This window comes from Manis pentadactyla, chromosome 7, assembly GCF_030020395.1.
Source record: "Manis pentadactyla isolate mManPen7 chromosome 7, mManPen7.hap1, whole genome shotgun sequence".
NCBI classification, from domain to species: Eukaryota; Metazoa; Chordata; class Mammalia; order Pholidota; family Manidae; genus Manis; species Manis pentadactyla.
The window spans coordinates 4816341-4832842 of record NC_080025.1 but is presented as its reverse complement, the minus strand read 5'-3'; the positions used below and the strand labels follow the sequence as shown (position 1 = coordinate 4832842).

At 42.4% G+C, this 16502-nt stretch overlaps 1 protein-coding gene across 2 annotated transcripts in view; it reads left to right on the top strand.

Moving 5' to 3' along the window:
- Positions 1 to 668: 668 nt before the first annotated feature.
- VEGFC (vascular endothelial growth factor C) overlaps positions 669 to 16502 on the top strand; it is an 80768-nt gene continuing 64934 nt past the window's right edge. Inside the window, exon 1 of one of the 2 annotated variants that reach the window (XM_036894296.2) lies at positions 669 to 952. In XM_036894296.2, coding sequence (XP_036750191.2) covers positions 806 to 952 — 147 coding nt within the window. In that variant the 5' untranslated portion in view covers positions 669 to 805. Of the gene's footprint in view, positions 953 to 12669; positions 15973 to 16502 lie in introns of those variants that run through there. The other variant, XM_057505068.1, reaches the window with a different exon arrangement.

Here is a 16502-nt window from a genome sequence, read left to right as displayed (position 1 = left end):
GCCGCCGCCCTTTACTCCCCGAGGCCTCGGGCTCGGACTACCCCGGGCCACAAGGTCGGGGCCCCCGGCCCCGCGGCGGGGTCCCCTGTGGCTGCGGCCGCGCCGGCGGCCCAAGCTCCGGACGGAGGAAGGGTCTCCGCCATGGCGGCGACTCCCGCGGACCTCGCGGGCCTCGGGGCTGCTCCCCGGCCCCGGCCCGCGTCCCCCCGGCGGCCGCGCGGAGGGCGGGGAGACGGGGGGTGGGCCGGGGGAGGCGCGGGCACCGCGGGCGCCGCGGGGCCGCGTCCGAGGGCCGGGGAGGGGGGCGGCCGGGCCGCGCGCTCCCTCCGCGCCGCTCTCCCTCGCAGCCGCGCGGCGGAGGGCGCGTCCGCCATGCCCGCCCCGCGCCGCCGCCGCCGCCGCTGCCGCCGCCCCGCTCCGCAGGCCCCGCCGCCCGCGCCCGCCGCCCGGCCGCCGCGCCTCGGGGAGGGGGGCGGGGAGGCGGCGCGGGTCGGGGGGGCCGGAGGGCCGCGCAGCGCGGGGCGTCGCGGCGGGGCCCCCCTTTCCGGAGCGCGAGCGGGAGCGCGGCCCGAGGAGCGTCCGCCCGCGCCCGCGCCTCACCTCGCGGCTCCGCATGAGGGGCGCTCGGACGTCCGGCTTCCTGTGAGGCGCCACCTGACGCGCGCCCGCCGGGCCCGGGCTGCAGCGCGACGCGCGGCGTGGGCAGCGCCGGCCGGACCCGCTCGTGCCGCCGGGGCTCGCCGGGCCCACGGAGACCCCGGGGAGGGGGCCCGCCCGCCCCGCCCCGCGCCGCCGCCCGTCCACCATGCACTTGCTGGGCTCCTTCGCCCTGGCGTGTTCCCTGCTCGCCGCTGCGCTGCTGCCGGGTCCGCGCGAGCCGCCCGCCGCCGCCGCCGCCTTCGAGCCGGGACCCGGCCTCCCGGACGCGGGGCCGGACGCGGGCGAGGCCAAGGTGGGTGCGGACGGCGCGCGGGGCTGCGGGCTGCGCCCCCCGGAACCTGCGCGGGGCGCGCGGGGCTGCTGCGCCGGCTGTGTGCTGCCTCCGCGGCGACCGGGCTGCGGGCGCGCGTCCTGGAGGAAGGTTTCCCCTTCTTTTGCGCGGAAAGTTGTGAACTGAGTAGAAAGCAAGTCGCTCGAGCGAAGGGCCCGGGAGGTGGCGGGTGGCAGAGCAGCGACCCCGCCGGGAGCGGCGGTCGGTGCCGGGCGGCCGTGCTCGTGTCCTTCCCCAGCGGATCGGAGCAGCTCCGGGGCCGAGGACGACCCGCCAACCGCGAGCTGCCTTTCCTCGGGGTCCCCATTATGCGGAGCGCTGGGCGCTGTACGCGATTTCAGAGAAAGTGTAAAGCAATTTAGCAACTGAGGGCTTAACCACTTCAGCCACTTGGAGAAGTTGGTCAAACTTGAGATGCAGCAGGATCTCGCGTGCATCGCATCAGGCATGCATGGCTTTTCAATTCCATAAACTCTGCATGCTCTGCATTTCACTCCTGAATTCTGGTGGTAAAATTATGAAAAGGTGGAGTTTTGTTTTGTTTTTCAAGTAACAGATGTTTAACTCTTTGCCTAACAATGTTGCCTACTTTTGAGACACTCTGATGATCAAAAAGGAGCTACCATATTTATACCTGCTTTTACTTGCTTTCCTAAAATGTTCAGTCCTGACACATGGTAGGCTGAATGGTTTTCCTGAACTCCTGAAGTTGTTTTATATGGAACATACTATGGGAGGTGTCCGTTCAAACGCTTGCAATACCCTTGGCTGGAACGAGACTGCAGCGCTTTATTTCAACTGATGGCAAATGGAGAAGTGCCAGTGGTGCGTGACTGTCAACTCTGAGTTGACTTTGACTCACTTTACTGATTAATCAGAATGTGTAGAAGTTAAATCGCCTTCCCAATTATATACTGAAATACATTTTAAAATTGAGAAGACTAATTTTTTAGAAACCACATTATATCTGTCGTTAAATTTGGGGATTTTTTTTTTTTTACAGTGTCAATTTGTGACTCAGTGTAGGGGGTCAAGGAAAAGAACCTTTTGAGTAAAGAACTGTGTTAAATTGCAGAACAGTGCATTATGTGAATTGCAAAATTTCAATGCAAATAGTTACGTTGGTATCACTATTGTCACAAGAATGTCTTCCTGTCTTTAAATGCCACAAAAATGTAACATTGGACCCACTAACACTTCCTGTATTTTGAATGCTTTGAATTTCACAATATGCACTCACTTTGTTTATACAAAATCAAGCTATTGAAAGTATGACTTTAGGCAACACCTCTCTATTGCCTATGATAAGGTACTTTAGTTTACAGTAAGATGTGAGGTAGAGAGTAAAATCAGAAGACTTTCCTGATAAGCCCAGAGCTGGTATGAGAGTCATTCACTGCTGGGTCTGTCCTGAGTGAATATATCAGTGCTTGTACATGCGTGTGTGTCTATGTGTCTTATGCATAGATGTGCAGCTGGAGGTTGTTACTTATTGTTGATTTTCAAAATTGTATTGGTGATGTTATCAAATTTTCCCTTTGCCGTGAAAATCTTTATGCAGGTTTTGCTTTTCATATTCAACTATCTTTTATATTCTGTATGATGAATATGGGTTGATATTCTTTATATGATAAGGGGCTCTTTTCCATGTGATGAAACATCATTTTAAGTCTCTTGAGTTCAATAGACCACAAGGCAGTGTATTTTATTCCTGCACTACAATGTCCGCAGGGGTTGAACATGTGTCATTAATGCCTCCACTGAAACTATGTCCTTTGCCTGAAACTGCCAAGAGACACGGTCCAGTGACTCCATGTCTCTCTCTAGTGGCATAAACAAGCACCTCATTTAGATAGAAGCCCTAGAAGAGGAACTGACCTAATTTTCTGTGAACTACACAAACCCCAAAAAGAGACTTTAGAAGGTCAATGAAAACACTAAATATACATAATCCTCCATAATACAAATTTTTCATTATTTACACTTAGGAAGTTTTAATATTAAAAAAACACAAAATAGTTCACAGGGCTTGAACCTAGGTTAGCCATCCACTCCTTCACCCCACCCCAAAAACCATACAAAAAATTGGAGGTAAAATCACAAATGGAAACAAGATGGTCTTGTCCCTCAACTTCTACTTGCATTTATTAGGTTCCTCTTTATACTTGTTTGTGGTTGTATGACTTAATAAACAATCCTGTTATTTCTCTATAGGATGTTTGTACAGGCAAGTCAACATCAGGAAAGTAAGGCAAGCAAAGTATTGCCTATTACAGCATTAGAATTAACTGAGTATGATGGGGAAAAGGAAGTAATTTATCATCAAACTAAAAATTGCAAAACCTAGAAAGAATGTTAGACTGCTACATATAGTTATTTGCCAACATGAGATTGAGTTCACTCTGGTTGTAGTTGAGGAGTTTGATTTTAAGAATAAAGCTGGTTTATGGTTTTTTTAAAAAGGAAGAATGATTTAGTATCATGAGGTATACTTTTATTTGAAAAAGTGGGTTAGACTTGGGTATAAACACCTAATCCTTAAATATTTTTAAAGTAATAAATGCAAGGGAAGAATATTTTACACTGTAAATGCCTTTATTACAGATCAAACAACTTAAGAAAGCTTAAATATTTACAATCTTGTGTCAATGAAGTGAATAATCTAGATTAAATATTAAGTAAACAAAGTCTTTTCTGTTTTACCTAACTTTAAATATCCTCTACATTTATGTTTAAATGATTTTTGTCTTTTCATCATTCATAATTCTGCATACTTTTGTACTTATTTTTTATTTACTGTTTCAAATTAGTCAATGGCCATGTTTTTCTGAATTCCACCTGTGTGCTAACTGCATCAGAAATTCCCTAGAGGCCTTTAATTCTTTTTTTTTTTCCTCTTTCCTGAAACCAACCAAACCTCTGGGCTTGGGTATAGGAATACACTTTTTTTTTTTTTTGGAATATACATTTTTAAAATTAGCATCCTAAGTCTTTCTCTTGCACAATGACAGCTTTACACTCTGTGATCTATGGTGTGTAACAATGGATTTCATCATTATTGTTGAGTTTGCATGTTAACCTGTTAGATATGGGGCATTTTAAAAAACATAAGCCATTTTTCTGGTCTTCAGGGAGCGTACAATTCAGGTAAAAAAAGGCTTAAAGCACAAAAATACTGTGAGGTATGGGGAGTGGTCCCAGAGCACTGCCTGTGCCCTGAAGGTCATGGGAGTGTGCGCCCTGTGGCCGTGCCCCTCTGGGCGCCTTGACATAGAGCAGAACTTGCCTTGTCACTTGGATGAGAACTGACAGTAGATGATTACACCCAGCACAGGAATCCCTTGTGTCTGCAGTGGGGTGAGAAGGTGAGAAGGCAAACAGCAGTGGGATGGGGCCGAGGGGTTACGCAGGGTCAGAGTGAGCACTCCAGAGGAGGGGTAGTTGGTAGAGGGGCTGCAGTCGCACTGTACATGGCCTGAGCCAGTTTAAGGAATCTGAACGTCGTGCTGTGGGTCACAGAGGGTTATTCACGCTCTGAGCTCCTGAGAGACACAGGTAACACTACCGAAGTCACCTGTGTGACTGATGAGAGGTCAGAAGGACTTTGCTGGTGTGGTCCAAGCAGCAGCAGGAATGGTCTCGGAAGGAAGTGGTGACTAGAGCAGTGACGGCAGTGGGAACAGAGGGCAAAGTTGTTCCAAAGGAAGAACCCCTAGATCCGGTCGGTGACCAATGAATGTGAAAGATTAGGGAGTGGGAGGAATGAACCTGGCGTCACTGTTTTAATCAGAAAATGTTGGTCCTACCTGTAGGATTAGGGCATTGCAGTGAGTAGAGGAGACTAGTTTTCATGCGAGCATGATGGATGATGAAGGCATTATTCCATAAATCACTTAAGATTTTACTAGACATAGGAATCTTCTAGAGAAGCAAAATAAGCTTTACAAATTTACATCCCATTAAAGGAAAATAACTGTTTAGGATCAACAGGACTTAAGCTGTGAGATATACTTGAGTCTGAGCATTTGACAAGTGTTACAATCCCTAAAGAAAGTGAACAGAATGCATGTCCTATTACCCTGCATTAAAAATGAAAAGATAAATTGTACTCAAGTGAAACAAGCCCTACACATGGCTGTGATACGTAGTATTTACTTGTAGCCTTCTCTGGGCTTTGTGGTGCAGTACCAGGACATTTCACTGACTTAACTCCGAATTCCCTTACATACAGTCAGCAGCCAACCGCCAATCTTACCAGGAGGCTCAGGATCGGGGGTGAGATGTTTGTGAAGGTGCAGAGCTTTGACGTCTCCTCTCTCCATCAGCCTCTGTCAGCGCTCGGTCTGACTCCCTCGGAGCCCCATTCGACCTGGAGCGAAAGACTCATAGCCCACGGGCTGGACGCGTGTCCCCTTTAGCCACCCACGTATCGGATTCTTTCGTGGCAAGTCTACAGCTGTTCTGCTGCCAGTTTGCTGTGGAGCGTATGAGCCAGTGTTTTGCTGACCTCCTGTCTTTTAAGAGATTTTTCACACAGTCTGAATGGCGCTGGGATAGATGGCTTTGGACACACAAAGCTCAAATCATCTTTCAGTTGGTTTCTACTAATTTGTAGTCTTCCTTCTGCACTGTGAACACCTGATTGGTAGTCATTTGTTCACAAGACAAGACGCTTATCATCAACACTGTCACAGAGAACGCAGCTCGTTACTGATGTCAGTGCCCTGGCATTGGGACCAGCGGGTCTCTGATTCTTGTCCTGAGTTGATCTGTGAAGGGTGGAGGGTGGTGGATTTGGAAAATTTCTTTCTGGCCCACCAATCCTGGGGCTTCGGCGAGGGGGCTGGTCTTGGCCTCCTGTTTCCAGCATGGCCCGACCTGGAGTTCTGCTTGTGCCTGGGATGTTGTGGGGCACAGGAGCTACCGGGAGAGGAAGGAGAGTTTCCTGTGCCCTTAGCACTTCCCAGGTTCAGGTCACCCTCCAGACCCCACACACAACCTCCTATATTAAGAGTAGGCCTTTGCCTCGCAGGTTGTATCTGCAGCACCCTGACCACCTGTGTGTGCCGTGCACGGTGCTCAGAGCCTTAGTTTGTTGTTTTTCACCATCCCTCCATGAGATGGATGTTACTATACTTCACTAATGATGATGAACCTAAAACTCAAGTGATTTAACCAGTAGCAAAAATAGAACTTTTTCTCTTTTCCAAAGTTTTTGCACCATGGATTTTAGAAAAGGGTGGTGATGGGTTTGGGACTTGCGGTTTTACCCAAGACCCATGATCCATGCTCCGTTCCTCCGGCAGGGTGCAGCCATGTGTAAGAGGGCAGAGAGGGAGTACGCTGCAGTTAGGGCCCCACGTTACCTTTGGTTAGATCCCAGTTCCCCACAGTAGGACAAATCTGAAATGAATTTGGACTTCCTTCCAGGCCTTTACCACATGGTGCCCTTCTGACTGAAGACATATCATAAACGGCCTAATCCATTCTAGACTATTGTAAGAATGACTGCCTAGCTGGAGGCCTAACAAGAATTCCTGACAATAATTAAACAGTGTTTCTAAGTTGCACCGATGTAACTTCAGTGAAAGATTGTGATCTTACCTAAGCCAAATGGCCTTTCAGGAATAATTGGACCTGGAAAAGAACACACTTCAGTGGGGAGAAGTATCACACCTCCTCCGACTGCCAAGCATGTCGTCGCGCCTCGCACCAGTCAGTCAACACCACTCCTGGGAGATGTGCCTTCTGGAAAAGTCACCAGGCCCACCTTTTGTTGCAGAATACAAATCAGATTTGTATGAATTGTGAATTAAGGATTCACTGATTATAAAAATTTTATATTATAAAAAACAGATGTAGAGAACTTTAAACAAGGGATGATAGTTCCTTTGATTTATGATGTAATTCTAAAATTTATGGAAAAATTTAGATTTTTCCATGTAATTGTTCTTCCAAAATTTACACATGTAAATTATTCAGGTGATTCCTATTCTCAATTGTAGTTTAACTGTGAGAGAAGAGATTGTGATTATTTCATTTCCTTTATTGTGCATCCATCCTAAAATCAATCAGACACCTTAAATGCTTTCCACTGGTAGATTCATACTGTTTCCTTGCTCTGACAGCACCCCAGGGGCTTTCCAGTGTTAGAAGCAATCCATAATTCCTCTTCTGTAGTTCTGAAATCCAAAAGCTCACTTTCATGAGTTATTTGTGCTATAATCCTGATCTGACCTGACATAAGGTTATTTATAGTCTATTCATCCTCTAAGTTAGAATACTTCTAAACTTCATTAAAGAAATAGCAATGTATATATATAGTTGTGAAATGCTGCATGGACTTGCTAGAGTGGGGGCTGAATATTAAAATGTATGTGCACCGGGTTCCCTGAAAGGCTCTGGAATCTGCAGTTCATGCAGTCCCACAGGGCTAGGTAGGAGATTGGATTTTTCTTTTCCGAAGGTCTTCCTCGGTCATGCGACCACCTGTGTGGGTGGCAAAGGGCGGGGAAATCGGGGCACTCGGGAAGGAGGCCCTATGGACACTGCTAATTCCACAGGTTTGCGTACTTTTTACTTCAAATTCTCATATTTAAATCTACTTCAGTTCAGAGGTGTTTTAATTAATTCTCATGAGCAGCAGCTTCAGTTCTAAACAGGAAATGACAGCGCAGTGAGGGCTGCAGAAAATGTAGAGTGAGTGATTCCTGTCTGTAACCAGCATGTAATCTTTTGAAGAACTAGAAACTTATTAAAAAAACCAGAAGTGAGTTAAACTCTAAATGCAGATAGTATAAGAGATTTTGTAGGAGAGCCTCGTGATTTACCAGGAGCTGCTGGCCAGGCTCCGGCGGTCACACGGGCAGGCATGGGAAAGGTGGGCTGCGTTAGCTCCTCTGTGCAGAAGAAGGGAATGCAGGTCACAGAACAAGGCAGGGGGAGTGGTTCTATACTGAAGTATGAAAGCAAAGGTCAGAGGAGGTCATGGCAGTGCAGTCATGCTTGGACACACACACACACACACAAACACACACTCACCCACACTCTCCTCTTCATGGTTCTTCAAACTGCCAGCCGTGACTCATGTGTTCTTTGCCTAGCCAAATATTTCTAGACAATCCACTGAAAGAGAATATAAAGAAATACCACAGTATATGAACTAGACTCTCTATAGTTTATATAGTTATTGGTTGGTCAACTGGCAATTAAAAGGAGAGAGAGAACAAAGTTTCTGAGCAATTCCTTCTTTTAAAACATATGCTTACAGGTATTCTTACTAAGAGTGAGACTGGAAAAGAGGGCAGAAATGAGCTATCACATAAACAGTATAATTACTTTGTAATCACTATTTAAAAAGTTTTTCTTTAATGGGGCAGAAAAATTTAACTCGAACTTAAAAGACACCTCTCAGAAAATGGGCATAACAAAAGAGGAAATACTCACATGTGCAGCCTCAGGTAAATAACAATACCTCCGAGTTTAAAAGGCAGACTTCTCAGCAAGTTCAGCTTCAACACTGCCCTTGCCTGGACAGGTGGGAGGGAAGTAGACATTTATTTTGGAATAAGTTAGAAAGATGTGGCTTGTGATTTCTATACTTGTAAAGCTTTTAATTAGCCATTTATTTTACCTTAAAACTCAGTTCCCAAATTACCACTTTCTCCACCTTTTGTGCAGTACTAATTTTGGAGTAGTGAAGTCTGAAACACAGCTAGCTCTTTTTCTGACTGCAGAACCTGTGCACTTTGCTTATCCTGATCCTGCCTAGAAGAACTCACTGTGGGTACGCCTCCTTGTTCCAGTCACAGGGCTCTTTAGACGACACGCAGCGCAGTGGGAGCCATGCAAGTCTCCACGACTTGCAGCAATCACCTCAGCTATGTGAATTCACACCCTGCCTGTGACCTTGGGCTAGCTACCGAAATGCTCCTCTGTGCTTCCTTCTATGTAAAAAGAGGACAATTAATGACTACCCCATAAGGTTATTCTGAGGATTAAAGGCACATATGAATTGTAAAGTCACACATGTATTGTACATATGCACATACATGGTGTAAGATCTCCCTCAGAACCATGACTGGTGCACAGTAGGCACTCTGTGAACTTCCATTAAATAGGTATGGCTGTAGTATTTTCCTGGTGATGAAGCCTAAGCACTATGTCACAGGCATAGGAAGTAACTCATTGTCTGAGTGATTCTCCAGCACCTTCCACCTAATGTGTTACATGTTTTTTTATTATAAGCTTCCAGACAATTTTCCTGATTTCTAAAATATGGAAACAAGATATGTAATATGATGTTTGTCTTTGGGACAGTTGGGGGAGATTTGGGATGTTTAATCATTCAGTGTATAGCTATGTATTGGAGATCTACTTATAATACGTTTCTACCTCTCCTGTGTGCCTGGCTTTGTGTCTTTCCCTGAGGGTGGCAGCCCTTGCCCACAGACCACCAAGTAAAGGAATAGGGGATGGCATGCTCCGTACTAAGTCATTGGTCTTTGGTGTACACAAGATTTCTGTAATGTTATATAACTTCACATGAACGCCATCCTGAATACTTTCCAAGCTCAAAGACTTTAAAGTTTAAATCTCTATTAAAGAAACAAACGAATGTTGCCCCCTGTAATGTGTAAACAGCTCAAGTCCTTATATTATTAATTGGCAAGGAGAAATATAAATATGCATTCTAAATTTACAGTGAAACCATCCCAGAAGATCTAAAAGAGTTAAAATATTTTCAACCAAAGAAAATAGAATAATAGAATGTGACACCACGGGTTAAACTTTTATAAATTTGTTCAGAAAAAATGTGACAGCACTGCTCCTTTGGGGTGCTCTTCCAGAATGGCCCCCACTGGGTCTGTGCTGTCTGTGCTGGCATTGAGCTCATTCATGGAGTAGATACTTGCCTTCCCCTGGGTAAGTCTAGTTTACGTGTCTGCCCTAATTTGCTCACAGTTTGATGGTTCTATTTGCTGGTTTGCTAGACAGTCAGTCAACACTATGGATGTCTTGGTGCTGAACACTAGACGGCGAGGGGACAGTGTTGGAGGTGTGCAAGCAGACATGAGGAGGCAAAATAAGAGCCATGCAGTTCCAGCTCTTCAATAGCTAACCGTGTACTTTTTACTCAATAACATCTTGAAAGCATTCACTTCCTTAGGATTCCATTACAGGTGATAGTTGGGAGTATTTTAGGAACTTTTGATCAGATACCATATTTCTGAACAGAATATTTTCCTGGTGCATCTGGAACAAAGGATTGAACACCAACGAGATAGCGTGTAATGAATAGAGAGGTAATATATTATCTATACAAATCTACACATATCCATGTACATCCATGATCTATACGAAACTATATGTGGATACTGGTATGATATTTTTTAATTTTTGTTATTTTTTAAATCTTTTTTTAAAGTGATCTTATCTTCATTCCAGGATTAGAACTGTATGTGATTCTATAAAATGAAACTCTATACTCAAGTGCTGTTGTATTTCCCCAGTTACATTTTCATATTTAAATTTTAAAGTAATTTTCTTCACAATAATTTTCATTCTCACATTAATTTCTTTTTTTCTAATAAAAGTTCTGTGCTTATTATTAGTTTTAGGTCAGAAACTGGATTAACATGGCTTACTTAATACTATTTTATTTGTAGAGGAAATGTTCATGAAGCTAATAGGTTTTCTTCCAACTTGCTAAAATACTTGAAATGGATGAGAAGTTTCCAGAAACAGAGAGTGGGCTTTGGCAGTGTGGTTGTTTGGAAAGATTCTTGCATTGCTGAGTGAATGCCACTGGGCGACAGATAATGCTTCTCCCCCAGGACTGGCTGGGAGTAGGGGAGCTTACTGCTCATCACCTCCCCAGCCAACTGTATTCAGATTTTAATGTCATTTTCTGATATGACAAAAATAATTACCTTACTCAAAAAGATGTTTTGGTAACAGCCCTATAACTTTTCCTCAAGAAAATAGTACATTTTTTTCTTTTCTTTGTTTACACTTAAATGGAGTCTTTTCTTCCCCCACCAAAGAGTGGATAAATTTGGCAAATTAAATCATAAAAGAAATTGGTCTTGATCTTTTCATTGGAGTGAGCACACAGCTGCCATGAATGCTATGTTTGAATTCCTATAATCTGTAAAAGGGATTGTTATTTCCTCTCACTCAGAGTTGCTTGGAAGTAGCGAGTTAGTATTAAATACCAGATATGAGGCTGTTTTAAAGCACTATGGTTTACTTTACTAGTGTCATTGCCTACATGGAATATTTTTACTTATTTTTTTTTCACATAGGTTGTGTGTATTTAGTTAATTCTTTTTAAAGTCCTCTTCCAAGTTTATGTTTGAAAAAACGGAACACTTACTTAGGTTCATATTTGCTTATGGGTCATGACACTGATGACGTCTCTGAAAAACAAACTAATCCTTTTGTCTCAGAGCCAAATTTTAGTTTTAGAGATGATGGTGATTCACTGTCTGTGCCCTTTGAATTGCAGGTCTGTCTTTTAAATTTGGTGTCCATCCATGCCAAATCAGAATTTTACTAAGGCCAAAGTTATTCATGAGTCATGACTATTACAGTTAAAATTGGGTAATTTGAAGCTGCTCTAGATACACACATTAAGCAAATAATGATGTCATAAATTTTAGTTCAAATGATTTTTTTTTTCCTCCTGAGCTCTGGTGGCAGTGAAGCCTGCTCTGTTGGAGACTGATTCTGTCCTGCTTTAGAAAAACACATCTTTGTGCCATAGCCACAGGGGCACAGCATAGTTACATTACTGTAATACAGCACCTGGTGACACGTAACTTAGTGAATTAAAGATGAAAATATTTAAAATCGGTGTCGCTTTTGTGTCATGCTTACTTGACAGCACAGGCTCTTCTGCAGTCCTAAACTGGGAACAATGTTAGCGTGAATGCCACCAGACACAGCAAGGACTCTCCAGTTTCCTGCAGCAGAAAGCGCCTGAGAGTCAAATTTTGCTTTGTACACCAATTTTTTTTTTTATTAAAGGTGATCTTGGTGTTAGTTTTAACTTTTTACACCTCCGTAAAGTGTCTGTCATGTGATGAGAGCTCATCTGCTTGATTTGCCTGAGATAAATGCTCTTCCCCTCTTAGGGCTGGACACAGGTTCCTCCAGTCGGGACTGACCTAGACTAATACAAATTTGGCTTGCTGTTCAAAAATCGATTGGTAATTTGTGAACTGAGATATTTATGTGCTAAAACTAAGTCTGTGATATTCAGATGAACTATATGCACTGTGTTGCACATAAGTAAAATCCCTGCCTAATTAGTGAATGAGTCATAAATGAGTTCTCATAGACCCCTCTGCAAAGTGCCCAGCACTCAGTTGCCATTAGTCTGAACTTCAAAGAGTTCAAGTTAAATATGAGTAAGTTTAAAACCTTCAAATTTTTAATAAAATGTCACTAAGATATCATAAACATGGATTTCAGTACATATCACTCTGGGTTTTCTTTGGATCAAATGGTACATCAATCTGTGAAACTGCATGATTTCAACCAGTAGTACATTGGAACACTGATTTCTAATCATGTTTGTTCAGTCTTGTCCAGAACAGTTTCTGGTTTTCTAAGCCTAAGCTATTACCAGTTTAGTTAAATCCATTTTTTCTGTCTGGTTACTTTGCTTTCCCACTGACATGAGCTGGTGTCCTCTATGCCGTAGGAAAAATGTGCAGTAAATCCAGGATCATGTATTCCTTTGAATTCTTTGTCTTCAGCAATGTATAAATTTATAATATTCTGTTAAACTGATTCATCCCATTGTTACAATTTGAAGTAAGAAAATTTTCTGGGATATATCTGGAGGTTATAAGGACAGAAAGACTATTTGAAAATGAGACAGTCTCAGGAAACTGAGAAGGTTAAGTTCTTTGCTTGTAGAAGAGAGGGTGCCTTGGATCAAAGCAAATGTTTTGCAGCAGGGCGATGAAGCATGGCCAAAACACATCTGGGTCACGTTTAGTCAGCAGAACTTGACTTCTATCAGTGAGGTGCTAATTAAGAGATGAATATAATGTACAGTAGCCCTATGTCTTTAGTTGTTCGACAAAATAACTTACTCTCAGGGCCAGATGATTTGGTCAAAACTATTTAATTAGGTAATTCCTACTTGAATCAACGTTTGATTATAATAGATGTCATAGTGCTAAATAATTTTGGATTACCAGCGTTGATCACTGGAGGAAGAATACCGTTTTTCTTTGATTTTTGGGCACCTTAAGGAACAATTTTCCCTCTAGTGGCATTCTTTTCTAGAAAAGCGTCCTGTTTGCTTTTTCTCAATATGTTTTTTTCCCCTGCTTTTGGCACTGTCTTTCTTGCTTCCAATTATAACTGCGAGCAAATATCAGAAGTTCTTTGTAGCGTCCAGCCTGGTTTGGTCCACCAGTGCTCCCCAGGAGTATGTCCTCCATGAGAAGACTGAGTTGGCCACAGCCAGAGCATCAGCAGGTGAAGTCTGTTGGCCTCTCTCCCAGTTGTCTTGTTCCCATTTATGTATTATTCTGATCGTAGTTCAGTATTTGATTATCATTATGGGCAAAACAAAAGTCTGTTTCATTTTGAATTATAAATAGAAAAGACATCAAGTTCTTAGATCTAAAGAATTATTTAGAATTTGTAACGATGAGCACAGAAACCTAAAGAACTAAATTTCTAGGCACATTCTGACTGTAAAATGGATACCTTACATATACCAAGAGTAATTTTCGTTTCTGTTTCTGTCTCTTCAGAACATTTAATTTGTTCACCAAGAAATTGTTGCCTCCTGCATGCCAGTGTTTAAATAAGATCTGAGTAAAACAATTCGATAAAATTCCAAGATGTAAACTGCATTATGTACTTAAAAGTTTCATATTTATAATAGTAATTCCATTTTTATGAGACATAAATACAGACAAGAACTTAAACGACAGCAAAAAGCAACAAGTAGTTATCTAGGCCAGTGAAAAAGCTATTTGAAAGCCCATTCAGCTGTTTTTAAAAATTTGGTGAATTTAAAACATCTCCTGTCCAGTGATGCCAAATAATAAGTATCAAAGTATGAAATACGTTTTAATGAAATGAACAACACTAACTGGGTTACCCATAATTTAAAACATTAAAGATAAAAAAAATCTAATAACTATAAAAACTAATACTTTTTGAAACTTTTATAACAAATTCAAGCTGTTCATTTTGATATACACAAAAAGACAAAACCAAAATAAAAGAAAATCCTAAACTTGTATGAATGTTAAAATTTTCTGTTTTTGCCGTAATCTTTGGATCAGCATCATGCTTTACTTAAGAAAAGACAGCCCTGGGTCTAGAGTTTGGGCCGCGGGTCAGGATCAGGCAGAGATGATTCTTCTCTGTCCTTCCATGCCCCATCCTTGCTGCAGATTTTGTAAGGCTAGTCTGTAGGGGATTTTGGCAAAAATCCATGAAATAGCACACAGCTCACAGAAGTACCGATTTTTCTCTCGTCACAGACACGGTCGTGTGTTGTGTATCAGGCCTTGGCTCTGCCGGCTCCTGTTCATTGTCTTAGTGTGATTCAGAGGGTGAACTAGAAACCGTAAATGTAGTAGGGCCCAACTGTATTGAGGTCTTGTGTACTCAACTTAAAAAAAAGACATTTCTCTGCTTTCTCTGCCTCTAGCATCACCACAGGAGATTTCTTCTGGCCAATGAAATACAAGACAGAATCCAGGCAAGATCTGTGGGAAAACTTTCACTTGGATGATAAGGCACTGCCTTTCTTCCTGTTGTATTTTCTTCCAAGACATATGTATTTCCAAGACATAATTGGAAATCAGAAAATTCTGTGTAATTTAAAAGTTACCTTATGTTCTATCCAAAGACCTATTTTAGACTTACGTGGACTAACATGTTCACAATTATGAATGTGAGCCATGACTATGGAGGGCCTTTCTAAATTTGTTCTAGTTCTCAATCTGTTGCCCCTAGAACCAGAATAATTTATATCTTTATAGCCTGCATTCTTTGCCTGGCTGATGAATTCTTTTAAGTGTTGTGTTTATATTTTGTAAAAGTACTTTAAGAAGCCTTGTGCAGTAGCCTCATTTCAAATAAATAAAAGTTCTATTAGGAGGGCTGTTTCTTGTGTCCCTTCTTTTGTCCCTCCACTGTGAGAAGTGTTAACAGCTTAGGAGTGACCCTTATAAACTCTTAATTGTTTAGAAAATGCTATCTAGAGAGAACAGAGAAAGCAAATTATGGTAGGATTGATAGAGAGAGAGGGGGAAACCTGGATGAGAAGTCTCAGAACTGACAGGAAAAAAATGTGCAAACGAAAAAACATTTTCAGACCTTCATTCACATTAATGAACAACTAAACACGTGGACTATTCAAAAACTTTGACTCTAGGCTTTTACAAGCCTGAATTTGTCGTCATAGCATCAAGATGGGAAATTAGGAAAGAATGCTAATTTAAATTTAAAACAGATGGAAATACAGTATATGGCATATATGCCTCTCTTCTCATCTGTCAACAAGTACTTACAGATGCCACATGAACTGTTTTAACTACAATTATAAAAATCAGTGGAATGTTTAGAGGTGATTCCAAAAATATGATTGGCTAACATACAGGGTACTCAAGAAATGCTCTGTCCAAAACAAATTCTGTACAATCCCTTTTGTACTGATGAAGAGTTTCAGGTTAAAGCATAGGGAAAAATTCACTATCAAATTATAAGTATGAGATACATGACCTTAGTTTAGTTTTTCTAATTGTAGTTTTATTTACAAACGACATATGTCCCTTTCAGTCAGATTTATTTTCTCAGCTGTAAGGTTTGGGAGCTGGAGCCCACAGGCCAAGACATAGTAATGTGCAATGATTCAAGATTCCATATGTGACAAGCCTTCTCCTTGAAGGTCACTTGCCACCCTCTGGAGCTATGGATTTATTACCTTCCACTCCCAGGTAAATGTCTTCAATTCACTTCTTCCATGTTCCTTCCCATCTGGTGCTACTAGATCAGTTGTGAATTAGCAGCATTCATGCAGCACACTCCCTACGCTCAAGGCGCTTTAACCACATCAGTTATTAAAATGCAATCAATTGTGGTTCTGTTCTGAGGCTGGACCAGCTGGTTTCTAGGATGTTCTTAACTGACAAGCTAGAGAATATAAATCAAGCTATGTCATGTCCAAGAAGTGACATTAAGTAAAATGTGTGTTCTAATGTATTCCTTTAAGACATAATCTGGATCAAGAAGTGTATTTTTACTTACTGAGTTTATGTAGGGAGATCACTTTTCTACAACTGGTCATATTTTCCCATTTCTTGATTCTTTGATATTGAAATTTTCGGTTTCATAGCCCTCTGTTTTATATGCTTTAGCCATTTTAAATATGCAAAGATAGCCTCTTTGCCACAAAAACAAACGTTTGACAAGCTCCGCATGTGTAGACCACCTGGCATAAGTGAATACTGTTGCTGAGTCACAAGCG